The sequence below is a fragment of the Gorilla gorilla genome, chromosome 10 (assembly GCF_029281585.2).
Source record: "Gorilla gorilla gorilla isolate KB3781 chromosome 10, NHGRI_mGorGor1-v2.1_pri, whole genome shotgun sequence".
Lineage (NCBI taxonomy): Eukaryota > Metazoa > Chordata > Mammalia > Primates > Hominidae > Gorilla > Gorilla gorilla.
Window position 1 is genome coordinate 145,903,408 of NC_073234.2, and position 17,139 is coordinate 145,920,546.

The 17,139-nt window shown below is 53.7% G+C and overlaps 1 protein-coding gene across 14 annotated transcripts in view; it reads right to left on the reverse strand.

The window, feature by feature from the left end:
• Positions 1–17,139, reverse strand: part of RIMBP2 (RIMS binding protein 2) — a 329,547-nt gene that overhangs the window by 40,811 nt on the left and 271,597 nt on the right. For all 14 annotated transcript variants that reach the window (XM_063694494.1, XM_055357621.2, XM_055357617.2 and 11 more), the window contains 5 exons: positions 13,338–13,483; positions 12,344–12,420; positions 7,223–7,332; positions 3,889–4,701; positions 667–818 (listed from right to left, as the gene is read on the reverse strand). In XM_063694494.1, coding sequence (XP_063550564.1) covers positions 667–818; positions 3,889–4,701; positions 7,223–7,332; positions 12,344–12,420; positions 13,338–13,483 — 1,298 coding nt within the window. The remainder of the gene's footprint in view (positions 1–666; positions 819–3,888; positions 4,702–7,222; positions 7,333–12,343; positions 12,421–13,337; positions 13,484–17,139) is intronic.

The following is a 17,139-nucleotide window of genomic DNA, read 5'->3' on the forward strand; positions in this document are numbered from 1 at the left end:
CATGCTGGGGACTTCCCGTCTCAGAGCACAGGAGTCTGCAGGAAGCGGCTCAGGCAGACGCACTGCCTCTGTTCCCAAGTCACCCCTGCTCCTGCAGGGTGGAGCTGGGGATGGTGAGGAGCAGCTGCTTTCCCAAGCCCTCCCTGAGGGCAGATGCTTCTACTTCACCCCAGGCAGGGATAGGGGGGCTGGTGTCCTTGGTTCCCCACACCAGGCACCAGGGATATACCCATTTCTTGGAGTCAAGGCCTGGTCACCTGTTAACGTGCAGACCCAGCAGTATTTTAAGGCGGGACACGTCTTCGGCCATGGGTATCATCTTGCTAAGACTCAGTTTGTTGAAATTAATAAGGCAGTCATCAATCAAGAATGTTCTGATACTAGGGGTCCCCTCTCTGGCCCCTGCATTTTTAATCCAGAGCAGAGCAGGGCAGGGGATGAGTGAGGGGAGCGAGGTGCGGGGAGTGCTGGAAATGAGGAAGGGGCCCTGGGGTGGGATGGGTGGTGCTTAGTGCACGCTGATGGAGTCTTCGGGGTTGAGGGTGCCTCCAGTGATCAGGGCTGGAAGAGCAGACCCTGCCTCCTCCACTGAGCAAATACCGGGCCAGTCCCTGCTGCGTTAGAGCCTAACAACCCCCCTCCCCCACCCACCCAACGAAAACTCACCCTCTGCCCTTTGGCGTACACGCCGTAGCCAGTAACGTTTGCGCCATTGGACAGCCCGGTGGGCGTCAGCACAGGTGGTCTCCAGGAGACCCGGATGGTGGCGGGGGTCACCCCAGCCTGGACGGTAACATCTTGTGGGGGTGCTGGGGGTCCTGGGAGGGGACAGAAGGGAACGGAGGCGTTCAGGGCCCAGCCCTGGCAGGTAAGCCGTGACTGGGCTCTGCCCATCTCACCTGGAAACGAGATCATTCAGTAAAGTCGCCAGGGAAAAAGAGAAGACAGTGTTGAAAGCACATCAGAAACTGTGGTGAGGTGGGAGGGTGGGGCCGGGGTACAGTCAGGTACCAGGATGCACAGCTGCCCTTTTCCTTTAAATTCGGCATTTAGTCACCATCTTCTGGGAAATGCAAACCTAAACTGTCTGTGGAACCACCTCCTTACCTGTCCTCAGTCTCTGTGACCCGGCAGAGCTACCTCTGTCCAGGGGTCTCAGGCCTGGCCAGGCAGCCACACGATTAGCTCAGAGCGGGGCCAACGAGATGCCGGCGTTTGGCAGATCAAATGGAAGAGAGATCTTGGCAGAAGGCGATCCCCTCATCCCCCGCCCGCCTCTCGTCCTCTCACCTTTTCTTCTGTCTTTTCTCTCCCTCTGCCCTCTGCCTGGACCGCATATTCCCCATCTTACCACCCCATGAAACTGAGCAAAACTGAAAGATGAAGAGACCAGGTCTGATGACATCGTTGAACCTGAGAATCCATTTCTGCGTGTGTGTGTATATGTGTGTATGTGTGTGTAAATGTGTATGTATGGGTGTATGTGTGTAATGTGTGCATATATGTGTATATGTGGGTGTGTTTGTGTGTAGATGTATATGTATATGTACATGTGTATGTGTGTATGTACGTGTGTGTGTATATGTGGGTGTGTATAGATGTGTGTAAGTGTATGTATGTGTGTAGATGTGTGGGCATGTGTATGTGTGTATGTGGGTGTGTGTATGTGGATGCATGTGTATGTATATATGTGTATATGGGTATATGTGTATGTGGGTGTGTATGTGTGGGTGTGTGGGTGTGTATGTATTTGTGTATGTGTGTGTATATGTGTGTGCGTGTCTGTGGGTGGATGTGTGTGGGTGTATGTGGGTCTGTAGGGGTGTCGGTGGGGGTGTCCGTGGGTGTATGTGGTCTGTGGGGGTATGTGTGTGGGGGTGTGTTTTTGTGTATGTGGGTCTGTGGGGGTGTCTGTGGGTGTGTGTGTGGGGGATGTATGTGTTTTTTTGTGTGGGGGGTGTATGTGTTTTTGTGTACGTGGGTCTGTGGGTGTGTGTATGTGGGTCTGTGGGGGTGTCTGTGTGTGTGTGTATGTGGGTATGTGTATGTGTATCTGTCTGTGTGGGTCTGTGGGGATGTCTGTGGGTGTGTGTACATGTATTCGTGTATGTTGGTCTGTGGGGATGTGTGTGTGGGTGGGGTGTGTGTGAGTATAAGCACATCTGTATCTCCCACCAGCTGTGTTACTCTGAAGAACACCAACCTTGCACCACCATCCCCGGGCATGGCTAACCCTGGCCGTACCTGCACCACCATCCCTGGGCATGGCTAACCCTGGCCGTACCTGCACCACCATCCCCGGGCATGGCTAACCCTGGCCATACCCAAGACCATGGGGGAATGATACACGGGGTGTGGTTGAAGCATGAATTCTGAGAAATGCTGACCTACATGTGATTGTCCCAACTACACCTTCTTCCTCCAACACAGACACGTCCCTCCAGTTTACTTCCCACTCTGAGACCTCGTTCCCAGTCACTGGGGTGAGCCTGGGGACCCACCTCTGTGCTAAGGGCCCCTCCTCTACCTGAATCTCTCCATCTCAAAGTTAGTGTCCAGGGGAGCCTCTCCTGAAGGCCCCGAGAGAGGTGCCCTTCACCTCCTGACTCCCCACGGAGTGCCCGTGTCTGGTGTTTCTCTTTCTTCACCCCTGCACTCATCAGAAGGCATCGCAGGAGGCGTCAGTGAAAAGCGGGTGGCCTCATTATCCCAGCATTCTTGATCAACTCCGGGCAGTTGGGGAGGAAATAAAATGTCATCGTGTAACAGATGAACTGACCCTGCCTACGTTAGCTGCTACCTGGACGTGCTGTCCCCCCTCAGGCAGCGTCTGTCCCACCTACCCCTGACACCACTGCTCTGTCAGGCTCTAGCTGACCAAAGGTTTCACGAATACCAGAGCGGGCAGTGGAGGCTTCCGGAGGTGGGGGTGCTGGCTGCCCAGTAAAGCAGCACTGGGACCCTGGCGAGTCGGAGAGCGAGAAGACGAAGGAAGTGTCCACACTCACCCCACCTCCCTACCATCTCCCCAGGAAAGGAAGGGGGCACATCACACTCCCTGTTTGAGCGGAGATAGCAGAAAAGAACACTGGAGTTCACATCGCGGTGAAAATAGCTTCTGTGATGAAACTGCATCTCTTTTATACAAGCCACGTATGCATGCTTAGAGGCTCGTGCCTGTAATCCCGACACTTTGAGAGGCTGAGGCAGGCAGATCACGAGGTCAAGAGTTTGAGACGAGCCTGACCAACATGGTGAAACCCTGTCTCTACTACAAATACAAAAATTAGCCGAGCGTGGCGGCAGGTGCCCATAATCCCAGCTACTCAGGAGGCTGAGGCAGGAGAATCGCTTGAAATTGGGAGGCGGAGGTTGCAGTGAGCTGAGATTGCACCACTGCACTCCAAACTGGGTGACAGAGCGAGACTCCATCTCAAATAATAATAATAATAATAATAATAATAATAATAGTAATAATAATAATAATAATTTACAAGGACGAGAAAGAAGGAATGATTCTGAGAGGCATGTAAGCACTTCCAGGCAGTATCCAACTCAATGAGTATGTGTCCAGGGGTGCATGTGACACGGAAGATGTAACCGTGTCCCCTGGGGGGACTCACTTCCCTCCTGTCTTTTGTAGGATGAGCCTCTTGTTGATACAAATGCTCAAAGAAAAATTGCCAACATGGTCCCTAACATGTTCCAAGGACTCCTGCGCACACGCACGCACGTTCTGTGCTTCGCAGGTGACCTAAGGGATTTTCCAGGGTCATGTTGTCAGGATGGGGATTCCTGCTTCTGCCTGCCCCACCTTCCCTCCCCACGAGCAGGGTGACATCCTGGCGTTCTCTCCCTGGGGGATCCATGGAAGGACACAGGGCTCACCTGCAGGCAACGTGGAGAACTCCACAAAGGCCTCCTTCTTCTCCCTTTGCTCCAGCGGGAGCTGCCACGGCATCTGGTGGGGTTTGGCCAGAACCTTCACCTTATAGGCCATGTTGGGCCTGAGATTGAAGAACTGGTACTTGTACCTGGCGGCCTTGACGATGTCGAACTCCTCCTCGTTGAGGAAGATGACGTGGCTGTAGTTGCTGTTGGTGGGTAGCCAGGAGAGCTGGGCGGAGATCTGCGTGATGTTGTCCACCCGCAGGTGGGAGGGGGCCACCACCACGTCCTTGCCCACCAGCAGCGTGCACTGCAGCTCGTCCGAGCTGCCCCTGCTGGTGACGCACTGCACGGAGATGCGGTAGGTGCAGGCTGCCATGTTGAGCTTCTCGATGAGGGCTTTAGTTCTGCTCCCCAGCGTGAGGTTCATGCGCGTCTCCTTGTCCACCAGGACGTTGTAGCTGCTCACCGTTCCCCATCCTGGTGGCACCGCCGGGGGCTCCCAGCCCACAATAACACTTTTGGCGAGTTGTTTGATGAGGGTGATTTTTCTAGGGTAAGGCACAATGTCTTCTCCGATGTCGTCTATGTTCACGTCGAGGGTCCCGGCACTGTTGTCGGTGATGCCCGCGTCTATGTGGGTTGGGGAGTGGAGGTCCAGGATGTGCTCTCCCTCCAGGCCGATGCCGGAATGGTTGATGAAGTTCTGATCCTGCTCGTTCCCCAGCGTGCTTGCCAACCGCGACTCGTTGTCCTGCACAAAGTCCACGAAGTTGGAGGGCACCAGACCCCTCTGGCCATCGAGGAGCTCTCCTGTTGGGTACAAGGACAGAGTTATCACCCAGCCAACACAGCAGGGGCCCCAAGGCCCCCAGTGTACTCCCACCTCCCCCACCAGGACCATAAGGCAGAGCAACGGGGTTGCCCTGGGGCTCCTCCGCTGTTCCCAGGAGTCCACGCTGGGGCCAGCTCCACACCCACCATCTAAAGAGCCAGCCCCTCCATCCCTGTGGCCCAGTCTTCTTTTCTCCATGATACTTATCGCAACCTGAAACCGTCATGTTTGTGTATCCGTGTACGTATACTGACTACCCCCTCCCAACACGAACAACACTCAGGGACAGCAGGGACCTCACGACTATTGAATGCCCAGCCGTAGAGTGACAGCTGGCCCACAACAATGCACAGGAAAGATTTGTTAGAAGGACGAATCAGTCAAGTCAGTGGCTTTTGGAGATTAAGAAAATGCACATCTTACTGTGATTTTTGATTGAGTATAAGAATTAGAAAGTGGTTTCCTGGCCCCTTGAAAAGCACTGGGCACATCTTAAGGAATCCACAATGTGTCCAATTTGATGTGAAACAAAACTATCAATTTGGTGTCAGAACCACAAGTGGCAAAAAAAAAAAAAGTCAAAGTAGCTCTTGTGGTTAAGAGTGGACACAGTGGGGACCGCTGTATTTTGTGAAAGTCTAACTTCTACGTGCTTTCTTCATTAGTAGGGCTCACAAGGCTGCTAACAGCAGACGGCCAGAAAACGGAGAGGTGTTCAGAGCTTCAAGGATGAGGCAGTTTGGGCAATCTTCCAGCACAGACCCAGAATGGACCGTTTCCACCAATTCATCACAAGGTACCCACAGACCCACAGAGAGGGGCTGGGAAATGCTGAGCATTGGATTCTGCGCCCAGAAGACCCCCTGCCTCAGGGGAGCATGTGATGTGTTGTGGCCCAGGGGAAGACATGTCAACCATTTAATTAGTCCTGGATGCTAATAAAATAAATAAGAAGGACTTGGATTCTGTTCCAAACCTCCACCTAGGGTGTGGGTCTGCAGGAGCCAATGCTTTGCACTGAGGATATGCTATTTAAAAATCCTTAGTTTGGCATAGGAGGAGATGGAGGTGATGATGATGATGGTGACGGTGATGATGATGATGGTGACGGTGATGATGATGATGATGGTGGTGATGGTTATGAAGATGATTATAATGGTGGTGGTGATGGTGATAGCTACTATTTATTGAACAATTACTATGTGCTAAGCTCTATCTGAAGACCTTCATATCTATTACCTCATTTATCCTCACAGACCCTCTGTGAGGTGGGTACTATTACTATCTCCATTCTATAGCAGAGGAAGCTGAGGCACAGCGAGGTGAAGGAAGTTTCCTGCTATCACACAGACAATGCAGCCCTGAGTTTTGATCCCTGCCTGCAAAGAGGCTCCTGGAACACTTCTGTGGGCTCCACGTGTGGTGAGAAAGTTCCAGAGATTTCAACACAGGTTTTCTGGCAGCTGCCTTGGGCACATATTTCTGTGCTTATGTGAAAATCAGTGGTGATAATGTGGACTTATGGGAAGAATTCAAACTGCTTTGCTACCAACTGTGGTGAGAGTTCTTGGTGGACCATCCAGAGTCAAGAACAGCTGGTGAGAGAGTGGTGAGCGAGTCGTGAGTGAGGCAGCTCGACTGCTGGGCTCCTGCTCATGGACACCTCTAGAAGTGACCCGACCTCACCCCAAGTAAACACCCAGGAAAAGCACCTGGGGCTTCCAACAGCTCTGAGAAAACAGCATGAGGTCACGAAAGAGAAACCTGCTAGCTTAGCAAGCAAGATTCCTTCTGCTCAGGGGGAAGAGGAGGAAACCAAGACCACGCTATTTGTCCAGGGCAGTTGAAACGTGTAGGGAATTAGGGAATCAAATCCTTTAGAACATTGATTTATGGGCTGCTGGTGCTGTTACATGTTTATTCTCAAGCTAAAAAGGCAACAAAAGGTGGGGCATTTCAGATGATTTCAAATTTGGAGAGGAGACCTCGAGGGAATGAGCAGGGGCGACCTGTGGCCACCCCCTAAGTTGACAACAGTGCCTTGAAGTCAAGGAGATGGATGGCCTTCCGTAGGTGCCAAGAGCCACCTTCCCGTGAGGTCACCTGGAGCAGAACAAGGCTCTGCCAGAGAGGGTGCCTCTGGGAGACCCCGAGGGTGCTGAAAGACAACAGCAGGAGAGACACTTTTGGAAGCAGAGGGTCTGTCAGCCCCGTGTGTCTGCAAATAGCTGCCGAAAGCTCTGCAGAGGTTAGCGGAAAACATCTACCATGTGTCAGAGGTCAGCTTAGAGCTGAATACTGGAAACCCCACTCAGGTTTCTTTCCAGTCGTCAAAGAGGGGAAACCTGGTAACTACGGAGTGGGGAAGGGTCAGAGAGGAGGGCTGGGTGGCCGGGAGTATGTTGGGAGCCCTGCCTATCTATCAGGCCCCTGGAAGAGGTGGTCTGCGGGGTGGACTGGCCCAGCCTACGTCCGCCACAGCCATGTTCCAACAGAGACCTTCATAGAACCCATCCTCATCCATGTCTCCATAGACGTAGAGGTATTTTCCCGCCGTGAGGGGCAGCTCAGCTTCGGGGTTCTCGTTCGGTCCATCGAAGGGGTTGTAACTGCAGAGAAAACACAGTTCCTTCGTTAGAGGCTCTGGAGGACACAGCCCACACCCCTATCCCTGCAGAACGCCGGACGGGCACATGGCTTCTCTCCCACTCCTAGGGAATTACAAACCTACATGATCGTTCGGGGCTGATGAGTTGTCTTTACACTGGAAATTCAAGCCACTGCCAGCTCACACAGACAGATTTAAAGTAAAAATGCAATTTGGAAATGAAGTTATATGCTTAGAACTATTTGCATCAGATAACAGGTTTATGATTCTGACATTCTATTCACACTTATCTCTTCTGCCGTAACTATACATCTCCAAATTAACAAGCAGATGTGAAGAAAATTAACCCTATAATCTTTCAATAATATAATTTAGTGAAAACAGAATCATATACACTATTTAGCAACCTGCTTATTCTTCCACCTTGCAAGATAGCATCCTATACTTCTACCTCTTGAAATATTATCATCATGGTCTTTTTAATGGGTGTAGAGTATTCCACTAAACATATTAACATACTTTATTTAACCAGTTTCCTAATGTTGGGCATTGAGGTTTCTTCCAACTTTTGGCTAATATAATTAGTATTGCATTATATATTCTTATAAACATATTTTTGCACACTTCCACAATTTCTTCCTAATGATAAATCCTAGGAAATATACTTATTTGGTCAAAGGCACCTACATTTTTAAGGTCTTGGGTGTGGACAGTCAAAATGCTCAGAAAAACAGACGCATGATTTTACCGCCCCCCCCCCCAACTCACCACACCCCCAGGAATATAAGAGTATCCATATTCTTCAGTCCTCAACATATTGGGATTAATAATTTTCAAAGCCGTGTCCAACTTGGAAAATCAAACACATGAAACAAATCCAGATGAATTGGGGATTCTCTAAATAAAAGGCAAATTAACTTAAAATAACAGTGAAGAACTCATTAAAAAATGAAAATAACATTAGAATTGGAGAAGATAGCCAGGCACTGTAATATTATAATTATGATATGAAAATGATTCATGCATCAGTGGCACTGTGCAGTTTACCAATACTTTCACACACGTTTTATTTGATGGCCATTAAATGTTAGGAAAACAGAGAAGATAAGGTCCCCAGTCTCAATGGCTGAGTGAGGTCAGGCAACATGCCCAAAGTCACAAGCTTATGAATCGGTGGAAGGGGAACCAGAGCTGAGACCTCCTGACCCGTCCTGCACAGTTTTAACCACACCAGGTCACGTGGCCCCTCATGGTCAGGGTGCAGAGGTCCAGGAACCCAATCCAAGACCCTGACAGCACCCAGCAGGTCATCCCAGCAGGTCAGCCTAGAGGGGAGTGCACCAGGAACTGACATGGGCCACCCTCTAACACAAAGCTCAGCGGTGGAACGGGACAAGAGCTCTGGAAGAAGGAATAGCATGCGCCAAGGCCCAGAGGCAGGGAGGAGAGAGATGAGGTTGGCAGGGACCAGACTGGTTTTAACCTGATCTCACAAGCTGTGGGATGTCATGAAAGAGTTTTAAGCCAGGGAGCGACAGGATCACGTTTGCATTTTACAAAGAGACCTCGTGGGTGCTGTGTGGATGGAGCTTGGTGGAGGAGTTCCAGCAAAGGAATTTGGTCGGGGAGCGACTTAGGAGGCTGTGGAAATGCGGGTTGCCTGGGTGCAGGGAGGAGGGACTGAGGTGCAGGAGGACCCTCGGCTTTCTGGCCTCAGGGTGAGCAGGCGGGGACACAAGTCACTGAGCGGGGATTTTCAAGGGGATCTGCAGGGGGGTCTGGATGGGTAGATGGCCGAGACACAGAAGCTGGCAGAGTGTTCTCAGAGGAGGAGGAGGGAGCGAGAGGAACAGGAGCCCCCAGGCCACACCTTCAGGAGTGCCCACACCTGACGCTCAGGAAGAGAAGCTTCCCCAGGGAGCAGGTAGGGAAGACACACCATGAGAGCTTGAGAGGGAAGCCACGGAGGCCAAGAGGGAAGGTGCACACCGAGAAGGATGGAAGAAGGTCCCCGGCTGGTGAGGGCACGGAGAAGAAGTGGGAGATCCTAGGGCTGTCGTGACAACCTCATCAGTGCTTCTGCGTGTGGGCCCTGGAGGCCACCCGACCTCGTGGGTGCTTCTGCGTGTGGGCCCTGGAGGCCACCCGACCTCGTGGGTGCTTCTGCGTGTGGGCCCTGGAGGCCACCCGACCTCGTGGGTGCTTCTGCGTGTGGGCCCTGGAGGCCACCCGACCTTGTGGGTGTTCAGGGCAGACGCTGCCACGTACTGTGTGGATGAGACCAGGGGACACATCGGGAATGGGGACTCAACAGAGACAGGTAGGTCAGGGGTCAGTCAGCGCTGGAGGCGGGGGAGGAGGGACAGGTGATCACTGATGGGAATGGGTTCTTGAGGGGCGATGGGAGACCCCCACATGCAGCCGTGGCATCTGTGAGCACAGCAGTGGCCCTGGGCGGCACACTGCAAGTGGGTGAACTGTGCAGTGAGGACCATCTCTCCATACAGCTGGCGAAAGGAAGGATGGTGATGAATGTGTCAGCCTCACCCTGGACCTCGGGTGGGAAGGACCCAGGAGCCCTCAGCAAGGCGTTCCCCACGGCGGAGGCTGCACCAGATGGAAGGGAGAAGACATGGACACAGAGGCAGCCCCTGCATGGAGGGCGGGAAGAGGCCGCTCGGCACCCAGAGTGAGCGCCCAGGTGAGCAAGAGGCTTTCGGTTTGCAGAAATGTCTAAGCAGGTTGCTGAATAATGACAGCAAGAGGAGACATTGATTAGACCCGGGGCGGAAAACATAACCCCCTCCCTACCTCTACCTGCAAAGCCACCTCTCAGGGGCTCTGAGGGCTTTCAGAAAACTCAGAAACAGCTCTCTCGGGGACCAGCACTATATGCCCCTCACAATTTGACTTGGTTTCAGAGAGGGTGGGTGGTTAAAAAAAAGGCATAAATCCATCACCAGTAAAATAGGAATACAACTGAAAGAATGAGATAAGGAGAATGTGCGTGGGCTGTGACTGGTGATGGCCACGGGAGAGGCAGATGTGCTGGCTCGTCACGCCCCCGCTTCTGGAGCCACACCAGCCATGGGTCAGTCCTTGGGGGACATTAGCTCTAGGGCAGCTCCCCCCAGAAAAGCCATGCCCTTTCCATGGAAGTGGCAGGAACGCAAGCCCAGTGGCCCTCTGAGGTTAGCCATCGTAGGTCGCATGTGGCAGCCTCGCTGGACCAGGCTCATGATTGGGAAGGAAGGCGTCTGTAGCACGCCAGGCCCCTGCTTGGCTGGGAAGCCACCTCAGCATGTGCCAGGCTCAGAGGACACCAGCCCAGCACTGCCCCTGTGCTGGCATTGAGGGTTCCATGAATGGCTGCGCCTGGGCCTGCTCCACACACAGCAAGAACCGGACTGAAGGAGCCAGGGGTGGGACTGGGTCTTCATCCTGGCCCCGCCAACTGTGGCCCTGTGTGTCTGCATGCAATAGCCTCTCAGCGCTGTGTTGCTGTCCTCCAGCATGGTGATAGATGAGTGGATGGTGGGCCTGCCCCCACCTGGGTGCAGCCAGCATTCACATCTGCCTGGGCTGGATTCTAATGGGAGCCCACAGCCCAGGGGCATCTACCCCAGTGCTTCTGCTACCTGAACCTCAGAAATGGGTTTCCTTTGGTGGAATTGGTGTATTACCAACGAGCGGAATGTGATCCGCTGACCCTCTTAATGGTGTTAGAAACAGCTCTTGCTGGAGAAAGCAAAAGGTATTCAAGGTATATGGACTGGCTTAAATCAAGAGTCACCTCCTTTGCATGAACAGAGTTTAAGGATCTAGTGAGGGTGGCAACTGCACTGAAGCTTGGTCCCTAAACAGATCACGGGGGACTCTGGCTGCCCGACGCCAGCTGAAGGGCAGGGATATCTGCCTCTGAAATACTGTCAGGTCAGCCTCAGGCCAAGCCCACTCTCAGAGCTGTTGGAGCATCTGTGAGACAAAAGGCTGGGTCTTCACGAGTGCTAAGAAATGGGGGTGAACTGCTCTGTCTTGGGCCTGCTGCCCCTGGCTGATGAATTCCCAAGTGTCCGCCCGTGGGCAGAGTTGGCTGCAGCCTGCTTTCCTTACGATCAGGTAGTGCAGTCCTGGGGGAACTCTCGTCCTCGCCCACGTCCGCCTCTGCGGAGGCTCCCGTGGAGGACCTGAGAGCTGTGCGGGACAAAACTGGCTCATTACTTCTCAGCGAGCACAAACACTGAAGGCCCCTGCACGGGAAGCCCACTCAGCGGCTGTCATCGCAGCGACCTGCAGCCTGCAGCGCCCAGCAGAGGGTGAGGATGCGGGAGATCAGGGTGCTGGACACACCCCCTTTCACTCTCGGTGGTGGGGATCAGGGCTCTGGACATGTCCCCTCTCACTCTCGGTGGCGGGATGTCCCCTGGAAAGACGCACTCATGACCCAACCCCTGCACCTGTGAATGGGACCTTATTTGGAAACAGTCTTTGCAAATGTGATGGAGTTAGGTCATACTGCAGCGGGGCAGATTCCAATCCAGGGATGGGTATCCTTAAAGGAAGAGGGGAGAACGCACAAAGACAGGGAAGGGGAGGTGGCCAGGCAGGATGGAGGATGGAGGCAGAGACTGGAGCCACACAGCTACAAGCCAGGGCCGCCTGGGCTCCCGGCAGCCAGAAGAGGAAAGAAGGACCCCTCCTTGGAGCCCTCGGAGGGCGAGACCCTGCCGATACCCCCATCTCAGACTTCTGCCTTCAGGGTTGGGAGAGGAGAAACCTGTAGTTTCAGGCCACCAGGTTTGTGACCTGCTGTCACGGCAGCCCTGGGAGACTTGCGTGCCACCCAAACTCTCTCCACCGAACCCTGCTCAGCCTCCAGGCCAGGCTGAAATCCCACCTTCTCCTCGTGCCCTGGGAGAAGGGAACTTCTCAGCCCCCAGAGTGTTCCTAGACCCAACATCTCATCTGCCCCACTCACAGGGGCTGGGTGGACGCAGAGGGGCTGCACTTACCTATAGCGGGCAACACAGAGGTGGACCTTCCCCGAGTATCTCTGCTTGGAGGTATTGGAATTCCGTTCATTCTCCATCTGTGAAAAAGGCAATGGGTGTGTGGGTTATTGAAGCTGGAGGTGTCCCACCCCATTCCCACGGCACACGGGAAAGCCCCTCGCAGCTTCCTGGGCCCCAGGAGGGACGGCCTGAGACTGTGGCACTCCCAGGAGGCACTGCCACCCGCACACCCACGTGCGAGCTTGGAAAGGAGGGTGGTCCCTCGGTGTGGACCCCTTATTACATAGGCCCCCTCTGTGTTTGTAGAGAACCCAGTCCCCAAACAGGAAGGTAAGGCTCAAAGACTCCGCCCAGTGTCTCCTACAGCAATCCCGGGAGTCAGCGGCGTGGCCTTTTCTCATAGGGGTGGGGGTAAAATTAAGCAGTATGTGCACGACCCCCCCAGTGATCCCACTCTCACTTCCCCTAGTGCATTCCCCACACAAGCTGGAACAGTCTTTAAGCAGGAATTAGACCACATCACCCCCTGCCTTAACAGCTTTCAGTGGCTTCACCTCGGACTCAGACAAAAAGCCAAGCGCTGTCCTCTGCCCCCGCCCCCTCTCCAGCCACACCAGCCCCTTCCCATCAATGCCACAGGACAGGACGCGCAGGGCCCCTCCCCAACCTCCACAGGCCCCTCCCGGCCAGCTCTGCGTCAACGGCCTCGATTCGTCATCCTCGCACCCCTCGATGGGATTTGCTTTTCTAAACGCTGCCTCGCCAGTGTTCTCTCTGCTCCCCCTTAGAACAGGGACCTCACCTGTGTTCACAGAGGGGCCCCCACATCCCAGCACATAGTAGGGCCAGGGAATTAACAGGGCCAAAGGCAAGAACCAACCAGAAGGAAGAGAGGGAGGAGGATGGGGAAGAAAAAACAGGACAAACTGGCCAAGTCCACACCAGACACACACGGCACAGGCAGGCCCGGCGGCCCCTGCGGGATGGGACTCACGTCTGACTCAGATCTGCATCTTGTGCTACCGGATCTCGACAGGAAGGTGGGCTTGGCGGACAGAGGCTCCGGCCTGTCACCAGGCTGCGGAAGGGGCCGGATATATTCACCGATCGCAGAGCTGCCTCCAATAGCGCTCTCCTGACCTGGCCACGAACATTAAAACAAGTTGAAACAAATATGCGAATAACATCGTCAAAGCACGTTGGTCATGCGCCCACCCGGGGTGCCTTTCCCCTCTTTGACAACAGCCACTGATTTTCATTTTGGGGTCCACCCATCTCCTGCTCGCCATCTATGTAGGCTGGCGGCACGACCCCACCCTCAGCTCTGGGCCCATCCAGCTGGCAGAGCCACCCTGGCGGTAACGCTGTTTGGGAGCTCAGGATAAGGATGGTCCCAGGCAGAGGGAACTAAAGGAGAGTTCATGGCAAACAGGCTGCTCCTTTGCTTGGCTTAAAATTGAGCAGCTGTGAAGCTCAGGGAGGCCACAAACCTCCTGCACCTGCAAGAGGAACGCTAATGTGAGGACGGCGCCTGCTCACAGCGAGACCGAGAGAAAGTGGATCCCGGCGATGGGCTTGGAGCCCCTGGTTCAAGACGTCCCTGAAGCCACGTCCTGGCTCTTCATCTACTCAGGTGACAGACTCCTTTTTGCTCACACCAGTTTAGGTTGGCTTTGCTGTCACTTATGACCCTGAGTCCTAACTGGCCAAAGGGGTGGGTTTGTGGCTAAAAAAATACTCTTGACGAGAGATTTGCAAGGGCTGAAATAGCTCTCATCCTGTCCTATCCTCCTGGGGTCTCAGGGGCTGCTGAGCCCTGTCCTGGTTGCCTGGAAGGGAGCATTGAGCAACGTGACTAACGCTGGCCTGGGTGTCAGACGACAGCGCAGCACTTTAACCACGATCCGGGTGTGAAACATGACGCGGCTGCTTCCCTCCCAAGCTCTCCGCTGCTGGGAATGATGACACCCCCTCCCTGGGGTCCTCGGTCCCTCTGCAGCTGTCACATCATGACAGTCACCTCACTGATGAATATGAATTGCTGAGTCCAAATCAGGAAGTACAAAATGATTTAAAAAACCATGAGGAATGTTCCAATAACGGCTGCCCTAGGAGCCGCCCCTGGCAGGCCCCACAACTCCAGGCTGGAGTGAACAGCAGGACAGCGCCACCATGGCAGGGAATTGGAGCTGGGGCAGCCCTGCCCTGGGGTCCCCTGTGAGAACATCTGATCCTGGAGGGCAAGACCTTGTTGTATTCACTATAACATGGCTCGGCGTGTAGCAGGTGCAAAGTGAATATCGAACGATTCAGCTCCCAGAAGCCTCGGAAACCCAGCCAAGAGCAGAGCCTGCTGCAGGCTACTCCCCTTCCGACTGGCCTTGCTGCCTCTTCTCTGCTCCCAGCCACGAGAGTCATCTGGGCCAGTGAAACTTGAGGGGAGTGGCAGGCTCTACTTGTGGGCAAAAGCCACTTTTCCTCCCCACACAGTGGCCAGGGAACTTTCCAGAGAGGAAACACTGTCCTCCAGCGTTCCGAGACCTGGGGGGCCGCGTGTGACTGCAGCAGAACTTGGCCCTTCCTGCCTGACACCGCGCCACAGTGAACAGCAGGGGACAGCACAGCTGATGAAGGTGATATGAATACAGTAGTCACCTTGTATTCACACTTAATTTAGCCAAACCCAACTCTCTAGGGAAAAATAACATAATCTCCATGGCAGCTTTTACCTGCCATTGTGCCTGAGAAGACAAGGTGAGATTAGAAACAAAACGTGCAGTGCCTTCAAATGGGGCTGGTTCCCACGGGCCCCTCAAGATGCAAACACCGCGCTCTCTCATGATGGGAATGCTTCAAAATACATATGTTCTAGAAAAATACGGCTCAAAAAAATGTTGACTCAAAAAACCCAGCTCCCATATTGGAAGGAAAACTGGCTGTGCCAGGGATAGGAGAGGCCACGCCTCTCCCCAACACACTCCTTCCTAGGAGGTTGCCAGGGACAGTGTGGTCCATGAGCAACGCCTGCCTCACATACTGACTGCAGCGCGTCACTCTGTGTCAGAGGTGCCTCCCCATACAGGGCGCAAGTCCCTTTGTGGCCTGCCCCAGCCACAGGCTGGAGGAGCCCTGGGTGAAAGTGCAGGTGAGTGACAGCACATCCACCTGGAACTCCTTCTCTGTCTTGCAGCCAGCCCTGCACCTTCCACCATCCTCTCTCTCAGGTCAGTGTGGGAAGATCTGCGGCAGATGAACAGGTAAAAAATACAGATTTGAACACGATGGGATGTTATCCGGCCTCAGGAAAGGAGGACACCTGGCCCTTTGTGACAACATGATGCACCTGGAGGACTCTCTGCTACATGGGGTAACCCAGGCACAGAGACACAAACATGGCACGGACGGCCCCCACTCACGTGCGAAACCTCAACAAGGCCAACTCGCAGAAGCAGAGAACAGAACAGTGGTTTCCAGGGGCCGGGCCGGGGGCTGTTGATCAAAGGGCACAAGATGAATACTCTTTGGGGATCTCCTACACAAAAACGTGAATGCAGCTGAAATGCTGGGTTGTAGGCCAAGGCGGTGGCTCACACCTGTAATCCCAGCACTTTGGGAGACCGAGGCAGGTAGATCACCTGAGGTCAGGAGTTTAAGACCAGCCTGAACAACATGGTGAAACCCCATCTCTACTAAAAATACAAAAATTAGCCAGGCGTGGCAGTGCACACCTGTAATCCCAGCTACCTGGGAGGCTGAGGCAGGAGAATCACTTGAACCTGGGAGGCGGGGGTTGTAGTGAGCCGAGATCACACCATTGCACTCCAGCCTGGGCGACAGAGCGAGACTCCAATGCAAACAAACAAACAAACAAACAAAAATGCTGGATTATAGACTTGAAGTTTACCAAGGAGGCAGATCTTAAGGGTTTTCACCATGAAAAGAAAAGGTAACCACGTGAGGATGTGGATAGGAGCCGGTATGTTAATTAGCTTGGCTGTGGTGATTATTTCACGATTGATTTATGTTACATCGGATCAAGTTGTACACCTTAAATATATATGATTTCTAATTATCCGCTATACCTCAAAGTTGGAAAAAATGTACAAAAATAAGTAAACACATTCAGAGAGTGGAGGAAGAAAGAATAAAACAAGAGGAGACCCTAAGCAGAGGCCTGGAAGAGGGGCCTGCGCTGTCTGCAGGGAGGAGTGTCCTGGTGGGATCGGGGTGCTGTGGGGCAGCTCTCTGGAGGCACTGGTGTCCACCGCCATCATAAGCGACATGCACTGTGAGGGGAGTGCCAGGGCAATGCCAGGGGATATGGGCATGGGCCATGCCAGGCGACCCCTGGTGGGTGAGGAAACTGTGATTAAATGAACTGGATTCATTAGGAGGGTGCGTCTTCCAGACGGTTGTTAAACAGAAGCCGTGGTGCAAACCTTCTTCTCTGCCAGGCGGCCCTGGCTTAGTAAAGGCACGGTACCACTTTGTTTTTTTGGTTTTATGCAGTGTGCATTTTCCACCGTGGTTAATCAGATTCCTTTTTCCATGCTGGCCAATCCCTGTTCCCGCCTACCTGTCCCGGGAGCTTTGCAGCGGGTTCCACATTCACATGCTGTGGGCCTCGGACTCACCGGGCAGGCCTGGGACTGCTGTTTACAGAAGGGCCAGCTTGCAAGGCGGGTCACTGGCTGGTGTCTGGAACTCAGCTTCTGAAATGTCCCCTACACTGGATGGAAACATCCCCTGACTGATAAAGGCAGGCCTAGCTTGTGCACACCACACAGCTCACACTG